The 20,549-nt window shown below is 39.7% G+C and overlaps 3 protein-coding genes across 6 annotated transcripts; all 3 read right to left on the bottom strand.

The window, feature by feature from the left end:
- Positions 1–4,444: 4,444 nt before the first annotated feature.
- LOC135249211 (zinc finger protein 502-like) lies at positions 4,445–7,257 on the bottom strand. 2 transcript variants are annotated; one of them, XM_064324599.1, is made up of 3 exons: positions 6,977–7,257; positions 5,225–6,351; positions 4,445–4,879 (listed from the first exon to the last, which is right to left on the bottom strand). In XM_064324599.1, the coding sequence occupies exons 1-2, from the start codon at positions 7,164–7,166 to the stop codon at positions 5,258–5,260; spliced, it is 1,284 nt and encodes a 427-aa protein (XP_064180669.1). In that variant the 5' UTR covers positions 7,167–7,257; the 3' UTR covers positions 4,445–4,879; positions 5,225–5,257. The 2 variants fall into 2 exon arrangements, with proteins under 2 accessions (XP_064180669.1, XP_064180668.1); XM_064324598.1 differs by having other exon boundaries at positions 4,445–6,351; positions 6,977–7,256.
- Positions 7,258–8,113: 856 nt separating this feature from the next.
- On the bottom strand, positions 8,114–11,768 carry LOC135249215 (zinc finger protein ZFP2-like). Of its 2 annotated transcripts, none has more exons than XM_064324611.1 (2): positions 11,173–11,768; positions 8,114–9,350 (listed from the first exon to the last, which is right to left on the bottom strand). In XM_064324611.1, exons 1-2 carry the CDS (start codon positions 11,360–11,362, stop codon positions 8,347–8,349), a joined length of 1,194 nt encoding a protein of 397 aa, XP_064180681.1. In that variant the 5' UTR covers positions 11,363–11,768; the 3' UTR covers positions 8,114–8,346. The 2 variants fall into 2 exon arrangements, with proteins under 2 accessions (XP_064180681.1, XP_064180680.1); XM_064324610.1 differs by having other exon boundaries at positions 8,114–9,353; positions 11,173–11,764.
- An 891-nt stretch (positions 11,769–12,659) lies between these two features.
- LOC135249217 (zinc finger protein 426-like) lies at positions 12,660–18,707 on the bottom strand. 2 transcript variants are annotated; one of them, XM_064324615.1, is made up of 2 exons: positions 18,244–18,707; positions 12,660–14,641 (listed from the first exon to the last, which is right to left on the bottom strand). In XM_064324615.1, the coding sequence occupies exons 1-2, from the start codon at positions 18,431–18,433 to the stop codon at positions 13,656–13,658; spliced, it is 1,176 nt and encodes a 391-aa protein (XP_064180685.1). In that variant the 5' UTR covers positions 18,434–18,707; the 3' UTR covers positions 12,660–13,655. The 2 variants fall into 2 exon arrangements, with proteins under 2 accessions (XP_064180685.1, XP_064180684.1); XM_064324614.1 differs by having other exon boundaries at positions 12,660–14,644.
- Positions 18,708–20,549: the final 1,842 nt, after the last annotated feature.

A 20,549-nucleotide genomic window follows, 5' to 3' on the forward strand; every position in this document is an offset into this window, starting at 1 on the left:
GAATGCAGCTTTGAACAATTTAGACATATCAGCTCTTTGCAACACGCCCTGCCGCCCATGTTCAATCTGCCAAACCTATAACAGCCAGAGTTTAACTGCCGTCTCGCAGCCCAATTTTTCCGGAATAACCGTTTACACCAGGAAGTAGGCATGGGGCTATCTAGTAGCTGCGTGTTAGCGACTGTCCTTAATCCGTCAGCCGTTCGTAATGAACAAAAGATTCTTTATCGATACGCCTACTTTTCCCATCTCAGCCAAGCGTGAGAACTTTGGCGTTCTCAATTCAGACATTTCCGCTTAGATTTACGTGCACGAACCCCAAATTCGCGTAAAATGGTTGATTGGAAGACCCCGCTCTGATCAAGTAGAGGATGTAGCGTACGACCCAATTCTACTGCGTTCAGGAAGGTAGCCGAAAACATTCACGCCAGGAATTCTTTAGCAGTGACGCATCTAGCTTTGACTCTGGTGGTGAGAAACTCGACAATAAGCATGCCATTAACTTGTGCCCGCATATGTTGGAACGTTTCCGCTTTTAGCGAAAGACTTGCGATATTCGTGGAACCAGCCCCTCTGTGAGACGTCCCCGCAATCGAACGTGTATATTCGGTGTTGTCAATTTAGCGACTTTTAGAGGAGGCCATAGCTACTTTCTATAGAAATAGTTGGCAACACTGTATATTATGCGTTTACGCTAGACTCAGAGCTCAGCAGAAATTAAATAAGGTTGATGACATTACCCGGCAAAAATCTGCAGCTAGCAGATATGGACGTGGCAGCAGCTTCCAGGCTTGAACATGGCGTCCTCCATGGAGGGGCGGCGCCGCCGCAAAGCAGCGCTCCTTGAATGAAGCTCCCTGGCCAGTTAGCAGTGAGGACAGTGCACCGGTATCCTCAATATTTGGAATAAGCCGCTTAGACAACGCTTTGCGTGGCTGGCCCCGAAATGGATCGCCTGCCTGCTGCAGCTAGAGCTTAGAGGTAAGGAGCAATGCAAATGAATAGCGAGACTTCTTCATAGTGCCTAGGCTGTGAGCTTAGACTAGCAGCTAACATGTAGCAAGTAGACTTGGTTTAGACTGGCAACGTGCCGTAGGCTAGCTGGATTGCAGGAAGAAGTGCCGATTTACGAAGCAACGTGCAGCGCTTGCATGCAGGAGGAGCAGCCGAATGAGTAGAGGGAGGCTGTTTAAGTAGACCGCCCTGTTAGTGAATGTACTGTGATAGGCGAACATCACTCAGCTGAGCCATCAGCTGATTCGGCCGGAGCGCTTGACTCTCGTGACCTGCCAGAACTACGCGATGCTCCATTTTTTGAACCTCAGCTTTTCTAGTCTGTTTTACAATAATCACTTTATGCCTGATGCATTGAATGTTTAAAGTAACTGTTACAACCCCAGATGTAAGTCTGTTTACATTTGTTACGTGTGTTTTGGCTTTCTGGTTTGTGATCTGACTGGCCGTTTTTGTCTCTGGTTACTCAGCTTGAAAAAGCCGCCATTCACCACCTATCTGTGGAAACTAGCTCTTCGAACTTGTGGTTGGTGCGTAGTGATGGTGAATGCTTCATTTGACATTGCATATTCGACCGTATTTTCTTTCTGATTACGATTCCCGTCTAGCTCTTCTGGTTGTTTGCTGATTAGATTTTGCGTATGACCACTGACTCTCCTTCGACTCTGATTCTCGCCTAGCCCCTCTGCTTTGTTTGCTGATTGGATTTCTTGTTTGACCATTCGCTCGTTCTTGACCTTGACTCTTGATTTGCCCTCTGCTCGCCGTATAGTGTTCCAGTTAGTTAGTGTGTTCCCAGCTGGACAATAAATCCTTTTATCGGGACTCAATTTTGCATTGTTATTGTTCATAGGGTATTATTTTTAAAGATACTCTGGGTGGAGATTTAACACTCTGTTGGGGGTACGCTGTTCAGACTATCGGTTATCTGTCCGAAGTTAAGCGTTCAAAGCCGCCCGATGCTAAGTACTATTCAAAGACTAGCCAGCTTACAGAGATTTGGATCGGCAGATAGGGACCAGACTTACTGGCTGGTTTGCAGTATGTTTCCCTTACCCATTTCCCACTCATTTCCCTTATCATTCACCCTATTACGGTCTGACCCTAGACTGGGTCATGATAGGAACATACACAAATAAATATCCAACTTGAAGTCGACACAAGGAATATTGCTGATGTTTGTCATTTGCTTCTTTCATTCCTCATCATGCAATGATGACACAACCGATTGCATAGTCCATCATGCACAAGGGACTTTTTGGGAGTGATTAATATGCCAGTGACATCAAACAACACAATAAGGAAAATAATCTGTCGGTGATGTCCAACGATCACAGAGAAGTCTGGGGTACTGTTGATAAACAAAAAAAGCAGCGTCTGTTCTGAACTGATGCTTTTGAACAATGTTTATCCTCGCTGGCATGTGTTGCTTTGGCTCTTCATTTACACACAATCAATAAAGAACAGACATTGCAAAGAGTCACGGTTTTGGTAAGCATCTGCGTGAACTGATAATTGACACTAATGATTTGTTTGATATATCCATAATATAAATAATCATGGACCCGTGCAAAGTCTGACCAACACTGATACCTCTTCCACTGGATAAACTCAACAGTTATTACACTATTTAGGATACTAGGATAGGATAAGCCTACAAAAAAAGTGGGACTTTCAGTTTATGGGTATACACAGTTACAATATTAATAACAGCCTAATATTAAGACAAGGAAAGTATTAACACAACATTTTTAAAAACGAAAAAACTGCACCCACACACCCACTTACAGTATAAGTATGGGAGGCTAAATACAACATGCAGTGCATGCCTTTCCCCATGCCTTTTAGATAAACATCCCTGGTGCATGGTGGTGAATCTGACAAATTCCTAACTATACCAGGGTCACAGACCGACCTGATTAGCCTGATATTTTCAGGCAACAAACATAATTATGAAGACACATTTTTTCACTAATGAATTCACAGCCAACCTGCTTGCTGAGTCAAAGCATTGCATAATGTAAACCAGTAGGACTGATATGCTTTTTAAACCTGGTAGGATGGGACCAAGGTTGTACTGAAACAAACCCCCTCTAGTTGTTTTGCTAGAGAATAAGAAACAGAAGCAGATTAGTTAAATATCTATCTCTTATCTGACCAAAGCAGTAGATTTAGAACTCTTCACAAAAGCTGTTTTGCTCTGAGGTCCCTTGCTGTCAACTATAAATAGACAATTTGTGAGTAACTATACAATGTTAATAATTGAGGGGGCTTTTCAACAAGTAAAAATAAATAAGAGGTATTTTTAACATGACAGATATACAAGCTCCTACATTTCATTCAACCCCAATACTTCATTTCATATAAGTCTAGATATAAGTGTTTTGTCCTAATATAAATTGGGCTTTCCATATAACTTCAATAAATGTTAACTTATGCACTTAAAAACCAAGTACCTTCTTCACACCAGAATGCAAAAATGCCTAAACACAGGCCTAAATACCCTGCTATATGATAAAAGCAAGTCGCCATAATTTACTTGAAATATTTCATTTTGTACAGAATTAACAGCATGGTTAGACTGCATTGGTTGTTGCAACTTTAAACAGAGATGGTGGTAATACTGCGTTGTTAATGTGTACAGAACACAAGCAAACCGGTCAATTCAGTTCTGTCAAATAGACTTAGAGGTCATACCGCCGATAATGTGTACAAAATTACATTTGCCACTAAAAACAATTTTTAAAAATTCCATAGCTCCTATAATAATCAAGTGGTCTCAAAATTCTTTTACTCCACCTCTTTCATATATTTACAAAGAATATTGAACACATCATTTACAATCCAAAACAGTGTTCAAGCACAGTCTAAAGATGTTGAGTGACAAAACCTCAAATTCCATGACCATTCTAAGACATAGTGGAGGCCTTTAAACAGTACTTCTTTGCATTCTTTGTATAGTGAAAACTGTATAAAAAATGTTTTTTTTTCCAAAGATTTCCCACCCAACCCAGAGCTGTATATATCCAATTCCCTCCCAATCTGGCATGTCAAACTGTCTGCTACCACAGACAACACACATTGTGTCCAACAGCTGCTTCTTTTCACGTCACAGTCAGCAGCTAAACTCCTTCAGAATGGCGTCAGAGGGAGAACTTTCATATGCAGCTCTTACAGTACATGCAGTCTTACAAAAGCACCCTTTTTGGTCAGTGGGGGTCGCTCAAGAGCAATGAACCACAGATCCCTATCCGTCTGAGCCCTTCCATAGCCCAGGCGAGGCAGGGGCCAATTCAGCATTGTCTGGGCTACTCATGCACCACTTGTGCTTTGCCCTATGGAGCTACTGGCGTGATTCAGGGCTCCACGTTTTCTCTGATTAACTGTTATGCAGAAGACAAGCAGGTCTTAATATAAGGGCACAGGCATGTCTTTTGAACTGCAGATTTATTTGTTACAAACAAGAGGTGCAACATCCATCCATTACATTAATGTACACATTGTTAATATTCACAAGCTTTACCAGCAATTCAATACAATTGAGGTCTCTCTGGGCTTGTGCTGTTCTCAGATTTCAAGTAGACTGGAACTAGTTTTAAGTCCAACTCTTTCATGGTTACAGTCTGTATGTCCAAAAGGTCTGCAGGACTGGAACAGCCCATATCGTGTTAAATGTTCACACTAAGCTGTATGACTATAAACCTGATATAGCAGACCCCAGTCTATTGTGCCCTTGGCTCCATATAGTCCTATGAAGCCCAGTGAGCTCCTATTTCTCTTCAGTCAATGGGAGCATTTTTCTGCCTCAGACTGGAGGTAACATGTCCACTGCTAACTGTGCTAGTGGAATTTCAGGAGAGGTCAACTATAGAGAGAGACAGAGAAGGAGAAAGCAAGAAACAGAGAAAGGAAGTTATGGGGTTTAAAAGTGTTTCAGCAATGGCCATAAAATATTGGGTATGAGACAATCTCAGATAAAATACTGTCAAAGGTTAAAGGATATAGATGCTGTAACAGTCAAGTAACAATAACTGAGTAAAAATAATTTCAGTTGTATTATTTACTGATTATGAGCATTTGTGTATTGAAACAATTGTATTTCAAATTATTGTGAATTAAATGAAATGGCATGCGGTCATTATGTTTTTTAGGTGGTAAATTAATATTCCATAGTACAAACAGTAACATATTATTTTAAAAACACTATTACCTATTTTATTGGCAACCAACACCTTAGCTTTTCTTAATCAGTCTGCATGAGCATATTCCTTTGTTTTCTCTCTCGTAAGTGAATTCTTTTATGATTTTTTAAGGCGCCTCCATCATAGAAAGTCTTTCCACACCGGGTGCAGCAGTACGGCCTCTCTCCGGTATGGATTCGCTGGTGTCTCTTAAGATTTCCCACCTGAGTAAAACTCTTTTCACACCACATGCACTGGTGGGGTTTATCACCTGTGTGAATTCGCTCATGTCTTCTCAGGTCTCCTGACTGAGTGAATGACTTGCTACACCAGGCGCAGGAGTACGGTCTCTCGCCTGCGTGTATTTGCTGGTGTATTTTAACGTACGAGACACGACAGAAACACTTCCCACATTGTAAGCAGGAGTGCTGCCTTTCTTCCCTGTGATCAACTAAAAGACCCTCAGGCTGAGCTTCACTAGCAGGTATATCAGACAGGGGGAGTATGTGTCCAGCTTCTGCCCCATTATCATATCGTGCGATGACACTCGTTTCACACAGAGTTTTGTTAATATTATAGTGCGTCTTAGGGTGGTAACCTAATTCAGAGAGCTGGTCAGACTTGAAGTCCACTTCATCAGGCTCTGTTTTAATCTGGTCTGGTCGGAGGCTGGGTCGAGAGTTCAGCTCTGTGTTGACCGGTTCAATCAGAGAGACATCTGAAGGGTGGATGGAGTTTATTTCGGGATTTACGGATGAGGGTGAGACCATGGACAATGTGATTTCCAATGCCAGCTTCTTCAGTCCTGGTGAAACGATGCTCGTATCAGTTTCTTCCATACGGACAGACTGTAGCCCACTAGTCTTCTCTTCTCTCAGTATAGTCCTCTGCTGTTCTATAATCCCCTCGCTCTCCCCAGTCACCGTTGTGTTAACAGGGGTGGTAGGGTTGATGGACTCATCAGTTTCAACACAAGACGACAAGACTGGCTCCTCTTCTGTTTGTCTCATTCTGTGCTCCTCTGTGATCTCCTGTTTCTCTTCAGTCAGAGTGAGCTCTGTGTCAGGCCTTAGACTGGAGCTCCACTCCTGTTCACCGAGCTGCCGCTCTATGAGAGACTTTCCTCTAGAGGCAGGAAGAGCAGCAGGCCGTGCACCTTCAGGAGTGACAGAACACATGGGAGTAAGACATTCCTGTAAACTATGAACATTAAAAATAATAATAATAATAATAGTTTAATTAAGGAAAAATCTCTTTGTCAATTGGACTATGACATGAAAGAGGAAACTAACTGGAGCAGAAAAATATATTAAATTAAATATTTAAGTGCACTTCTAAAAGAAATCCATCAAATATAAAACTAAAAACAATAGATGCAACAACTGCAGATTATATTCTTGACAGCGAATGTAAATTAGCTCAGAATCTCTGAGACAACTATAAATTCTCTGTAGTCCCTCTTTAAAAGAAAAACAATAATATTTTTTCCATAAACTGCTCTTTTATATTTTGCAATACTTAAACTATTTACCTTACTCCCAATAACTAATGTACAACAACTCAGAGAGTGAATAATTTAACTGTAATAATTTAGGTAGCCTACACAAAAAAAGGCCGGTGACCGCAGAGCCCAGCTTCGGGTCCATGTGACACCAAGAAACGATGACGTTATGATTAATTGCTACGCATACTACATGGCCAACATTTTTGGTATTTTGTTTGCTTCCTATAATGTACTACTCAATTTAGCTGGCATGTTAAAAATGGTGCAATCTCCTCACCCCAAAAAGTCGACTCAATCTCCAATCCGAATTCCCGTAGTCTTCGCCGGAGACTCTCATTCTCTCTCTTTGTTCGCGCATTTTCCTCCTGGTACTCAGACACCGTCTCTTTCACTATGTCTAATATCTCTTGGGCAACCACCATTAAACGCTCTGTCAAATAAGAGTTTAAGATCTGTAGTTTAGTCATTATAGAAGTCTTGGACGACGTTCACGCGACCAAAACACAACACAGCCAAAGAACCTAATGTGGACAGCTGTTAGACGCTTTTCCGGTGGTAACAACGGTAAGATTTTCAAAATAAAAGCGGGCGAAATAATTTTGTATAATTAAATGATTAGAATTAACGCCACCAACTTAAACCACTGTAACCTTATATATGTACCATTACTTGGAATTATTTTTCCTGTTATATTTAAAGAAAGCTGACCATTTTCAAGGGCAGCAATCAAGCAATGATATAACTGTGTATTTGATCAAGTCTTAATTGAACTCCTATAGTTAAAAGTAAATGAATATGAGCCAGGTAGTTTCCTTCAGTGTTGCCCACCTGGCCAGGTCAAGTAAAAAGTGAGCATTAACAGGAAATGAAAGTTGTTGTTGTACTTCCAAAGAAGTACAATTGAAATTCCCTCAGGTACTAAAACACTGAAAACAATTCAAATGGCATTCACTGCTAGCTAATGTAACTTACAAGTTAAAGTAGATTCATGTTTAATTAGCAAGATAGAAAGGATGGTAGCAGAATACTATTGATTATCCATTGTTTTTCAAACCAATTTACACATATTGCCTCAATTCTTTTAGCATAGTTCCCTCCTCATGGTGTAACCTTAACGTGGACTTGGGTTGTTTTAACATTAGCTGCGAGTTAGGTTGATGCATTCTTTTTGCTATAGCCATTAGCTAGATCCTAATGTATGCTGTTGGTAGGTCTGAAGAGGCTCTGGAACTGTACTGGAACTGTACTACTGGGGTGGGGCTGTGAAATGATTAACCAACCAGACATAATGGCAGACATTTACCATCACAAATCAGGTTACAGCAAGCTGATGAAAATTTTCCAGACACTGTTAGTGTTTGGAATCGAAATGACTGTATCTCTGCTGCAGTTGACAAACACTGGCAAAGTGATCTTCAGGCAATGCAAAATATTTTATTTGGACTGACGACCAACAAGTATGTGACATTTAAAATAATTTGGCAACAACGTCAAGAAGTATGCAAAAAATATACACAGGCTGACCTAAAGAGGCCAAGAATAAACACATAAGTGCACACAACAGAATGAAGATTAGTAAAATAATTTAAATCACAGAACTCTAAGCTTGTCTAAGCTCAAACAATTTCTCACATAACATTATCTAAATTACAAATCTTGTACATTTTTGAGATGTGAGGGAGTACGTAGGTGGTCATTGAGGTGTGTTCTTCTATTATAAGCCTTCCCACAAGGAATACAGCAATACGGTCTCTCTCCAGTGTGGATTCTACAGTGAACCTTGAGGGTGTCTGATCCAATGAACCTCTTCCCACAAACATTGCAAATATAAGGTTTCTCTCCAGTGTGAATTCGAAGGTGCGCATTTACATGTCCTATTTGTTTAAAACGTTTCCCACATTGAGGACAGCTGTACGGTTTCTCTCCTGTGTGAATTCTCTGATGCACTTTAAAATGTCCCGCATGGTTAAAGCATTTCCCACACTCTGTGCAGCAATATGGTTTTTCCATGTGAATTTGTACATGCAATTTCAGGTCATAGGCATGACAGAAAGACTTCCCACATTCAGGACAGCAGTATGATCTCTGTCCGTCATCTGTTTCCTGTGTTTCTTCGGCCTCCTGTGCTTCAGATTGTGATGCAGACCAGCCTTCTACACCACTGCCATTTGCATTGTTCACACTGTCTGAATTTAATTCACTGAAGGACTCAGTGAGCTTTTCTGTCACATGGTAATCCACTCCATTTGGCTCTGCTTTAATCTGGCTAGATGCCATATTAGGTAATGAGTCCACTTCTTCCTTGTTAATTTGTATCTTGAATAGATGGGAAGGACTGGAGTTCACCAAGTTATGACCAAGCTCACTTTTCACACAAGGTGCTGTCAATATTGATCCTGTCCTTTCATATGCCTGTGTATTCAGTTCTAGTGTACAACATTCAGAATGATCACTTGACTGACTTGTCATCCGACCACACACTGGGTCCTCTTCTCTGTGTCTGATTCTGTGCTCCTCTGTGATCTCCTGTTTCTTTTCAGTCAGAGTGAGATCTGTGTTCTGTCTTAAACTGGAGCTCCACTCCTGTTCACCAAGTTGCTGCTCTAAGTGAGACTTTCCTCCAGAGACAGGAAGAGCAGCAGGCTGTGCACCTGCTAGATGGAGAGACAGCATGGTTGTAAGGCATTCAGTAGAGCACTCAAAAACACTCAAAAACAGACACAGTATGCATCAGTACAGCAGTATGAAATTGTGGTCATAGTATATTTCAATAAAGATTTAAATTTTGTATATTTTAATATAGATTTTTTAATATAGACACTATAATTTAAACATAATTAAGCTTAATGCATGACAAAATTATTTTTTGGCCCTTCTGATATACAAACGGGAATATGTAAGGGCTACATCAAAATCTAATTTGGTTTTCAATTAAATTGCTTTTTAATAATCACACTCTTGGAAAAAGAAAAATAAGCCATAGTTTTCTCATGCACAAACTAGTGTTAATAAGCATTGAAGAACATTCCCATAATTGTTTCCAAAATGTTGACTACAATCTTAAGAATGACATAAGAGTGAATGCACTGTAAATAAGGCAGAAGTCAAAATAAACAAAACTAGATGGGTAGCATGTCCAGCTTAACAGCAGGATGGCCTGATAATGTTTATTTTCCTTTTTTCTGTACAGTTTGGAATCTCATGTCCTGCCACTGCACACAAGAAGCACTGCAGGTGAAATGCATTCATTGGAAGGATCCAATGGTAATGCAGCAGCTGAGAGACACTCTGAACAGCATTGAGAGAAACTACCATCTGGTAGTTGTAGTTGTCAAACATGATGACAAATTAAGGGCGATGCACCCATTACACAGCACAGTGAGATTGCTCCTTGGCGATAAGAATAATACTCAAATTTGGTTAGCTGTAGTTTCACTTTTCCATATTCTCAAAGCATCACGGGCAGTGGGTGGCAACAATGACCACCAATGAAAGTCAGCAAGAGGCACTTAAATGTCATTAACGTCATTATTCCAACCAGAGGCAGCAAAGAAACCATTTAGGCTACTAGTAGCATATAGACAAGTAGCAAGACAGGAGGAAAGGATGTATGTGGGATGCCAGTGAACTGACCTACAGCTCAAAGGAGAAATGGAACAATGCTGGGAATGCAACAAAATATTTTTTATACCAACATTAACTTCAGGTGTATTTTTAAGGCTATAATGAAAATCAAATACATCCAAGCATCACATGCAATTTTTCTCTCCCTAATATTGACTTTTCTCAACAGTCATTTGTGAATGAGAGACCAGGTAGCCTATTTACGTAGGCTAATGATTTACAAGAAATGTTACTGCTGTGTTTTGACACAATCCCACTCCAAACCCTTCGTGTAAGGCAATACAGTAATGTAGCCCTATTTAAAAGTAGGAATTTTGGGCTCATTTTCTCATCAAAATAAAAAAATTTCAGTTTTGATGCTTGTTTATGACAGACCAATTCCTGCAAAATGTTTGACCGAATTTGAGTGAAATATAGGCCTACTAAAAAAGTGTACATTTTGAACTGAAGTTTCACCTTTAAATTGAATTCTCTAACTTTTCACACTTGGCTAAAACAGACCAGGTCGTCAAATACCTCTGACCCAATTTTGGTTACATTTTACTACCGATCAAACAGTAGTGATCCCACTCCAAATATTCTGTGTTTATACAGGCATATTGAAAAAAGATACCCGTTTGAAATTCTCCAGGAAAATAAAATGTCTCAAACTTTTGACACTCATTTATGACAAAACAGGTCCAGATGTAGATTACATCTGGTGTAATATAGTCGTAGCGTTTTTATTTAAATACTCCAAACTTCATGTAAACCAATGCAGGCCTATTGAACAAGGGACATTTTGGATTGGATTAAAAGTAGACTGGCTCAGGTGAATAAATCGGGAGGTCATGGGTAAACAATACTTACTGTGCCAAATTCTTTCAGGCTCGAGTCCAACTTCACGGAGCTTCCACTGCAGACGTTCATTCTCTCGCTTTGTTTGAGCAGTTTCGTCCTGGTACTCAGACACCGTATCTCCTACCACCTCCAGTATCTCTTGGACAGCCACCATCAAACGTTCGGTCAAAAAAGCGCGTAATAGCTCTAATTTAGTCATGTTCGCTCAGATGTCGCAAATAGAAGGCCACTTTGTCGTATTGGAATTCATATGGGCTTGTTAGCTAGATAACAAAACTAAATCTCGCTGTTGCAAGCCACCACGCCTCTCACTCTTTTCATGTCTTACAACAATTCATGTTTTTTTTTACGCACAAACGTGCTTCATTATGTATTTATCCCTAACACATAAATAATTAATGCAGGTCATAGAAAACTTTACAACAATAACTGCTTGTCAGTTAAACAACGTACTTATGTATTAGGCTACAGCCCACCTCCGCACAAACAAATCACCTCAGATATCTGCAGGTTGCCGCATGCACTATAGAACATATCGTAATACGTCAGTTAAACAATATTGCATCCCCCGCTCTTAGGAGTGAAAAACTGGACTCAATAAAGAAAATAACTTCCGGTAACCACCAGAGCGGTAAAATTTCACAATAAAAGCTATTGACCTTCACGTACTGCGCTTGCCTTCTTCTTCATTATTGATGAGTGCCACAGATTTAGAGCTTCTCAGCATCTGGTTAACATGTTTCAAATTCAGTAAAATTGTGCATATCAGCATATACAACAGTGCCATCTGGATAAAATAGTCAATTGCTCTTGAGAGTGGCTGGGGTCAAGACTGAAGTCTGTTGATCTGTCACTTTACAGCTCAATCGGATGCACTTTATTAAAGTGTGTACAAACAAGGGTAGGCTATGAAAAACAGGGGAATTATTCTTTGTATAGTTCAGAAAACAAAATGTACAGTTTTTACTTTTCAACAAATCATCTGTTTATAATGACAACATATAACACAATAATTTTAAATGTTATTTAATTTCATAATTCATACTTTTTCTTATTGACAATATTTCTTTATGAATTCCTGTGACTCCTAAACTTAGTAACAGTATGTATTTGCTTTACGGTACAAACTGGCACTGCTCAGGGATGTAATCCACTCACAATAACCAACAGTCTTATCTTGTCTCAGTTTATCCGTGCTTGTCTGTGCTCTCCTGAACTGACAGAGAAGCAAATTATTCAGATGTCAAAAAAGCATCTTACACTAAATTCCCACAAAAATGCAATGATTGAGTCAGAGATGTGTATCACTAAATATGCATCAGACAGTATGAGGCTTTAATGGAGAAGATATAACACCGGTTGCGCTAGCCCATGGAATGCTGTGTCTTTGGAACCCAGGACATTTCAAAATCAGCAATTTACACTAATTTACTTGCATTATGATGAAAATAGCCTTTTGCCATGTGTTGACTCACAATAACAACACAATAAATATATGCCGTTTAGAATTTTATTATGACACTTATAACAGAAGCTGGATGAAATAGCAGGATTAGCAAAATGAAAAAAGCCACAAATATGTTTGACATTTTGATGAAAACAAATTTTTGCCACGCAGCCTAATAATATTAAAACACTAGGATTGGTTTCTGTTTTAACTTACTCATGTTCAGCAAGCTAGCTAAGGTGTGACATCTCATTCTTGACTTCTCATTCAAATTATGCTTCACTTCTGCTTCTTTCAGTGCCAGTACCAACAGCTGTGTAAAGACTAAGATCAATAAATGACACAAATGTCAGACACTGAAAGCCAATTGGCTCAAAGAAACAGGAGTAATTATTTTGTTGTGGTAAATCTGGGTAATTGCACATTACATAAAATAAAACATTGAAACATTTGGGTTTATAGGAGGCAATGTATTTTTTTTCCAGCATTTTGGCTTTTTTTCTGTGTTAAAAACACAGAATCCTGCATTAATGTGACCAGTGATATAAGAATTGTTTCAAGCAGACAGTAACATGGAAAAAGATCATTTGAAGGCCGTTGCATTGTTTAACCCAAAGCCTGTATCCAGATATACACACTCACATATCTTACATGGACTGAATGTGTAGAACATGACTCATTCCACTCTTGTCTGCAATAAGATAAATATGTTGCTTACTTTTCCAACAGAGAAGTACTACTGATTGTAGACAGAGAAAAAAACTGACCATTTTATTCAATTGATTAGGCATGTATAGCTTTAAAGTTTGTAAAGTTTCAGCAGAGTTAAAGGAAATGTTTATGACAAACCAACAAAAATGAACAGAACAATAAGTGAGCATTAAGGATATGACAATTACTGAAAGAAACATGAGAAAAGCACATGGAAGTGAAAGTCTCATGGAATCAAGCTACATTAAACATATTTGAGCATCTGTCTTTCTTTAATGAGGAAAAACATTTTTTAATAAACATTCAAAAAATGACAATACATTAATTATAATTATTATGACTGCAGATTTTTAAGACGCGAGTGGGTACGCAAGTGGTGATTTAGGTGGGTCCTCCTATTGTAAGTCTTCCCACACAAGGAGCAACAATATGGTCTCTCTCCTGTGTGAGTTCTACAGTGAATCTTGAGGGTGCCTGATTCAATGAATCCTTTCCCACAAATATTACAGACGTAAGGTTTTTCTCCAGTGTGAATTCGAACATGTACATTTAGATGTCCTATTTGTTTGAAACATTTCCCACACTGAAGACAACTGTACGGTTTTTCTCCTGTGTGAATTCTCTGATGCACTTTAAAATGTCCAGCATGATTAAAACATTTCCCACACTCTGTGCAACAATATGGTTTCTCTCCTGTGTGAATCCGCCTATGCAGTTTCAGGTGGCAAGCATGACTGAAAGACTTCCCACATTCAGGACAGCAGTATGATCTTTGTCCATCATCTGTTTCCTGTGTTTCTTCAGCCTCCTGTGCTTCAGATTGTGATGCAGACCAGCCTTGTACACCACTGCCATTTGCATTGTTCACACTGTCTGAATTTAATTCACTGAAGGACTCAGTGAGCTTTTCTGTCACACGGTAATCCACTCCATTCGGCTCTGCTTTAATCTGGCTAGATACCATATTAGGTAATGAGTCCACTTCTTCTGTGTTAACAACCTGAATCTTGAACAAACGGGAAGGGTTGATGGAATCTCGATCACAGTCATTCTTCACACTCGGAGCTGTGCAAGTTTCATGTGCTTGTGTGTTTAGTTCTGGTGTACAAGATGTAGAGCAATCTCTTGACTTTGTTATCTGACTACACACTAGGTCCTCTTCTCTTTGTCTGATTCTGTGCTCCTCTGTGATCTCCTGTTTCTCTTCAGTCAGTGTGAGCTCTGTGTCCTGCCTTAGACTGGAGCTCCACTCCTGTTCACCGAGCTGCTGCTCTGCGTGAGACTTTCCTCTAGAGACAGGAAGAGCAGCAAGCTGTGCACCTGCTGGAGGGAGAGATTAGTAGATATAATTTTATTTTGATAGATAATTCATAAATGACAGACTCATAAGTACATGAAACTTTTTTTTGGTTTGCATACAAATTATATTAATATTTATTACACTCCTGAATAGACACTCGTTGGAAAGGTTTGAACCAGAGACTGTAAAAAATATGGACAAAGCTACTGTGACGTCACCCATTGACTCTCCGTGGGTCTCTAAAACACGTTTTGAAGCTCAATGGCGGGCGCGGCCATGTTGTCGATTGGAGCCAAAACCATAGAGTTAAGCGGTTCTGTGATTTTTACGATGCGATTGACAGTCCGGCGCCGAAAAGCCCATCAATCTGAACGAACGATTGCAGAACGAACTTGAGGCTAGCTGACTGTCTGCCGTTATGTTTTTAAAATATATTATCAAATGTTTACAGAGTTTAATTTCCATCCGTGACTGTCCTGTGTCATGTAATCACGTTATATGTATGACATTAATAATACAATTATGTTCAGTTATCTTCAATTTATGTTTCTCAGCAAAACGAATATGCTAGCATATCACTGCAGCTTGCCAGTGAGCTAGGTAGACTATCCGTGGTTAGCTCACGCATTAGCAATATGAACCACAGGGGAAGAACATCGACTACACTGATGGTCATTCAATCAGTGATGTGTAGGCTACTGGTGATTTGACTAGGCTAATTTTCATATAACTGTCTGGTAGACCTGCTGTTGACTGAGTAAGTTATCGTTGTAGGTTTTCGCCGCAGTCAGTTAATGAGCCAGTAACTGCTACTACTCCATCGCCGTTTGTGGTGTTCACTTGCTGGGTGACGCTAGCCCCCAGGACCGATTCTGAGAACCACTGTCTTAAATGCTCTTGTCGGTCTCTTAAATGCTAAAAAACTTTCTAAATGCCAGTCTTACAAAGATGGTTAATTTCGTTAAATTCTGTGTGTGAGATTTCATCGTGTGTTGTATGTTATCCAGCAAATAAACCTTAAGACTCGTAATTCGCTTCGTGAAACGAAAATTTTGCAGCGTTTATCCCAAAATTGGGATTATAGTAGCTTTGTCACATGCGTGAAGCATGGCCCAGGTAGACATTTACGGAATGTAGGCTGCACGACTGACAAGCCGTCAAACACGTTTGACAGATTGAATATTTGCCGGTTAGGGTTAGCTAGCTAGTCAAATGGCTTGGTAGCCGAAGTTGCGAACTGTTTTAGCATAGGCTACTGGACTACCAAATATAGCAAGTTGATTACGCTTTCTGCCAACTAATTATTTAGTTAAGTAGGTTAAAGGAAATAGTAAAAATGACTCGGCTACCGAAAATCTTCAGAGGAGGATTATTTTATGGTCGTCTAGTGCAGGTGTAAATAGCACACGCCATAATGAAATCACTACGAAATGGGATGCCTGCATTTCCTGGCTTCGCACAGGTGGACGATGAGTCGGAGTCGCAATGTCAAGGCCAAGAGGCGCCACCGCCCACCCCAGTGACCATAGACTGTAGCCCCTACTGTAGCTTAGTCCTCGGCAGTAATCAAGAAGTGACGCAAACTGTACCTCATTGGTCCAACAAATATTATAACAGTGCCCAAATGACACAATAAATCATGAAATCGACCCATGGACAGTCATAAGACGAATAAAATACACATACTGTGACTATTTGTTCTCATGAGAAAAAATTATTGACTTTGTATTTTGACCGCATTTGTACCGTAGACTTACATGGAAACCGGATATGAAAACACCTATACTGGAGCCAACCGTAGTGGCGCTAGTGAGCAACCAGGAACAACAAGACCAGGAAATGAGCTTCAAAAACCAAGTCTGGTTTTGGCCGCTTGGTTTGAACACACAGTACGTTGAAAAAGTATTTTCCCCCTTCTTGACTACCTCTATTATTGCATATTTGTCATACTGAATTATTCTAAAGTTATCAAATACCCACACCACATGAATAATTGCCCCCTTAGTTACTCAACCAATTAAACAAATTTAATTGATAATTATATTCATTTGATTGTACATAACCAGGCTTGATTGCTGCCAGCCTTGTTGAGTCTAAACCTCATTCATATTGAACCTTATCGTCAGAGTGAAATAGTCACCAAGGTTCTACAAGTACACTATGCCACAATCAAAGGAAATTCCGGATGAGATTAGATAAATGCTATTGAAATATAATTGAAAATTCAATTTCTGGGACCAAACCACAGTGAGAACCCTTATATCCAAATGGACAACACTTGGAAAAGTGGTGAAGAAAGAGACTGGGCAAATATGGGATCCATGGGAAAGTAGCAAGGCAGAGACCACTGCTAACCAAGTGAAGCATCATTTGCAAAAAAGCACCTGGATGATCCCCAAGCCCATGAGTCAAACGTGGAACTTTTTGGACAACACGGGTGTCCCACTGTGTCTGGGATACAGCAAATATGGCATTTCAAAGTAAGAACATCATAGCAACAGTCAAAAATAGTGGTGGTAGTGGGATAATGTGGTGATGCTGCCTTGGGACCTGGACAACCTGCCATTATCAAAGGATGCATGAATTCTGCTCTGTACCAGGCCTAGTCAAAGTCCTGACTTGAACCCACTATTCTGTGGTAAGACCTGAAATTATCAGTTTATGCTGAAAAATATACCAATTTGTCTGAATTAAAGCAGTTCCCAAAAGAAGAGTGGGCTAAAATCCTTGCACAGCAATGTGAAAGTCTGATAGCACATTATAGGAAACATTTGGTTGCAGTTATTGCTGCTAAAGGTGGTGCAATCAGTCATTAAATATTATTTTCATATGGGTGATATGGGTGTTGGATAACTTTTTTGTGTTGATTCAGGGTCCATTTGTCCAATATTACATTCTGTTTAAAGAACTGAAAAATCTGAAAAATATGCAATAACAGAGAGAATCAGGAAGAGACAAATACTTTTTCACAACACTATCTGCATTGGGTTGCATACCACTGGAGCTGTCACTAACACCACTGTTATAAACACACCTAAAACTCAATGACAGTTAATTTAGTCATATAAATCATGCCTTTCGGTTTGAAAAATAAATACAATTTCTGCATTTTTCCATTTTCCATTTCAGCAATTTCCTCAGTTGTGAATTCATTTTCAGTAGTCTAAGCTCAAACCTGATATACCTTTTTATTGTTTAATGAATCAATAACACTGCATGCATTGATAGCATTGTTTAAATTGTCAGGTTAAACAGTACTACTTCAGGTAGCAAGGAGCAGCTTTTGTATAAAAGCCATTTTCAGGATGGATGATAATTTCCCACCAGAGAGAACAATTCTTAAAACAAATACAGCTTAGTCTTCCTTCTTATTTGACTTTGGACATGAATTTTAAACATTCATAAATGATGGGTCTCCTAAGTCATGAAGGTTTTGGCAGCATAAGTAAAAATAAGATTTTTTTCTTTTTAATTGGTGTATCAAGTGAAACACGAAAACTGTGTAAGGAGGGGGACTTAGCGAGTTAGCTGTAAAATAGAAAACCACAGCTATGAAAACAATTAAGCAATAGGCTACTGTAAACGCGGAGGGTATGAGCAAACAAGACTACAGTACACTCACTCCCCCAAGTTGTTTCAGCTTCAAGTCCGACTTCACGGAGCTTCCATCTCAGACTCTCGTTCTCTCTCTTTATTCGGGTAGTTTCCTGCTGGTACTCAGACACAGTGTTTCCGACCACCTCCAGTATCTCCTGGACAGCCACCATTAAGCGTTCGGTCATAAATGCATTTAAAAGTTGTAATTTTGTCATTTTTTCCAAATATAGACAGGCTAGGTAAATTAGACAACTTCCCACATCGTGAGCTGAAACGCATATAATTCCGGTCGTAAATTCGCTAGCTTGCGAAATTCACGTGTATATAATGTATCTAGCAAACATACTAGCAGTCGTCCTGTTCACAGTAGCAGCCTAGCCTTCGCATTTTTTCCTAAAAGCGAATTGTCTCCACGTTTTATTCCTCACGTAGTAGTGGTATAGTGGTGCTATACCGCACACCACCAAATAGCCATCGCGTTAAGCAATAAATACTGTACTCTTCCGTGTGAAATAAATTAATACCCGGTTTCGCCCAGGATAAACAAATTCAAAATAAAAGCACAGAGTCCCACTACACATTTTTAAATACTTCTTGTTCGTTTTAGAAAAAGGGGAGGAGAGGAGTGGAGAAAAGCAGTGAATGAGGAGGCGTGAAGAAAATTAGGACAACTTATCTACTTCTCCTATCACAATCATTATATTTTGCTTAGCCCATTTCATGAAGCAGGATTATTGAGTTAGCTGAATAACAGCACTGAGTAAAACTCGGAACCCTCCCAAATGTGGAAGATGGACAGAAAAAGAGCTGTTCTGGCTGTTACACGGTGTAGTTATCTAGCTAACTCAGTGATCCTGCTTCCTGAAAGAGAAGTATGCGAGTATGCGAGAGTATGCGTACTGTATAGAATTCATTTCCCCAGATTGAAATAAATGCAGGTGGATTACCAAGCTAAGTAAGTTGCGGCTATAAATATTAACAGCAGTTCCCCTGGGGGGGTGGAAAGAAATCTTGATAGGAGAACAGAATTAGATACAAAAGCTACCCAACCTCAGTATCTAGCTGCGTAAGGTAACTAGGTCTAGCTAAAAGTAACGTTACTTACAGGTCCAACAGAAGAAAGGCCTACTCCAAGTCACTTTTCATCCCCTTGGCGAACTTCAGCTGATGCCACCAAAGAAAAGGTTGACTAGTTTTTGAATGAGCCCTGTTGGCTTCTCTTTTTTCTTTGCTGTATCTAGTCTTTTTAGCATCTGCCATTTCAGGAAACTAGCAACAACCTCTTCATTGGAATCTGATCCCAAATCACAGGCTCTGTAGCCACGCCCACTCCTCCCCACACAGAAAATAGTGCCACGCCCAGAAAGGTGCCGATCACATTTTAGAATAATAAATACAGGTAAAAGGTGCATGAATTCAGCAAAACTAAATAAAGACATAGATTGCCAGTGCAGGGTAGATATGCTGTAGAATGTTTATCTTATATTATTTTCTAATAAAAAAATCCTGTATAGTCTACCTTTAAGCTTACTTTCTAAAGTTTGGACAATGTTAGATCCTGTGGGACGGTCTTTCAATCAGTGGGCATGAGCACGATGATGTCACCCAGAAATGTGAAAAGACTTCCGTGGTAGCATACTGTACATTGATGTATCCTTCGCCGGGAGGAGACGAGGAGTCGAGTTTGAAGCTGCTTTGCTCATCTCCAATATTGGGACACTGAAGGACACAAAGATCAGTTTCTGGTGCAAGGAGGAGATAGGGTCGTAGTGAAGGAAAGGAGGATACATTTTTCGAGTATTGGGACACAAAAAGGTCTTCAGCAGCAAAAACACTAAAAACTTCAATGAAAGGGGCATCAAATGGACTGAGTTATATAAGAGCTTATTGTATTGTATAGTATTGTATTGAGTTTCTACTTTGTGAAACATTTAACTTTAATGAAACCTCTTAATGGAATAGCTGATTAAGGTTAGCTGACATGTGAACACATTCTTAGCCTTTCAGGTTTATGAATAATATTATTACAATTAAAGGAAGTGGGTGACAAAACCTAATTGTAATTTTTTTTGTGGTTATCCTATATCTGTTTTATCTGTACTGTATAATGCATTGTACTGAAACAGAATAGTACTTGAATGCCAAGAAGTAATTCAGTATAGAATGGGGGTGGCAGGATGGCAGGTGAGCCACAGGGTGCTCCGACAGCTCCCATCAGGTTGCCTTCAGTTATCAACAGCGAACAACTGTCCAGGAGCTGTGTAACCTCCAACCTCAATGACGGGAGTTGTCTGAGTGCACAAATTAGAAATGAATCCCCTGGCAACAAAT

This window comes from Anguilla rostrata, chromosome 2 (genome assembly GCF_018555375.3).
Source record: "Anguilla rostrata isolate EN2019 chromosome 2, ASM1855537v3, whole genome shotgun sequence".
NCBI classification, from domain to species: domain Eukaryota; kingdom Metazoa; phylum Chordata; class Actinopteri; order Anguilliformes; family Anguillidae; genus Anguilla; species Anguilla rostrata.

Excerpts from the sequence above, each read along its gene's own strand:
- LOC135249211 (XM_064324599.1), bottom strand. The coding sequence starts at position 7,166 with ATGACTAAACTACAGATCTTAAACTCTTATTTGACAGAGCGTTTAATG. Across the intron at positions 6,352-6,976 it reads GATTGAGTCGACTTTTTGGG|GTGCACGGCCTGCTGCTCTT; the intron begins GTGAGGAGATTG and ends TCACTCCTGAAG.
- LOC135249215 (XM_064324610.1), bottom strand. The coding sequence starts at position 11,362 with ATGACTAAATTAGAGCTATTACGCGCTTTTTTGACCGAACGTTTGATG. Across the intron at positions 9,354-11,172 it reads GCCTGAAAGAATTTGGCACA|CAGGTGCACAGCCTGCTGCT; the intron begins GTAAGTATTGTT and ends CTCTCCATCTAG.
- LOC135249217 (XM_064324614.1), bottom strand. The coding sequence starts at position 18,433 with ATGACAAAATTACAACTTTTAAATGCATTTATGACCGAACGCTTAATG. Across the intron at positions 14,645-18,243 it reads AGCTGAAACAACTTGGGGGA|CAGGTGCACAGCTTGCTGCT; the intron begins GTGAGTGTACTG and ends CTCTCCCTCCAG.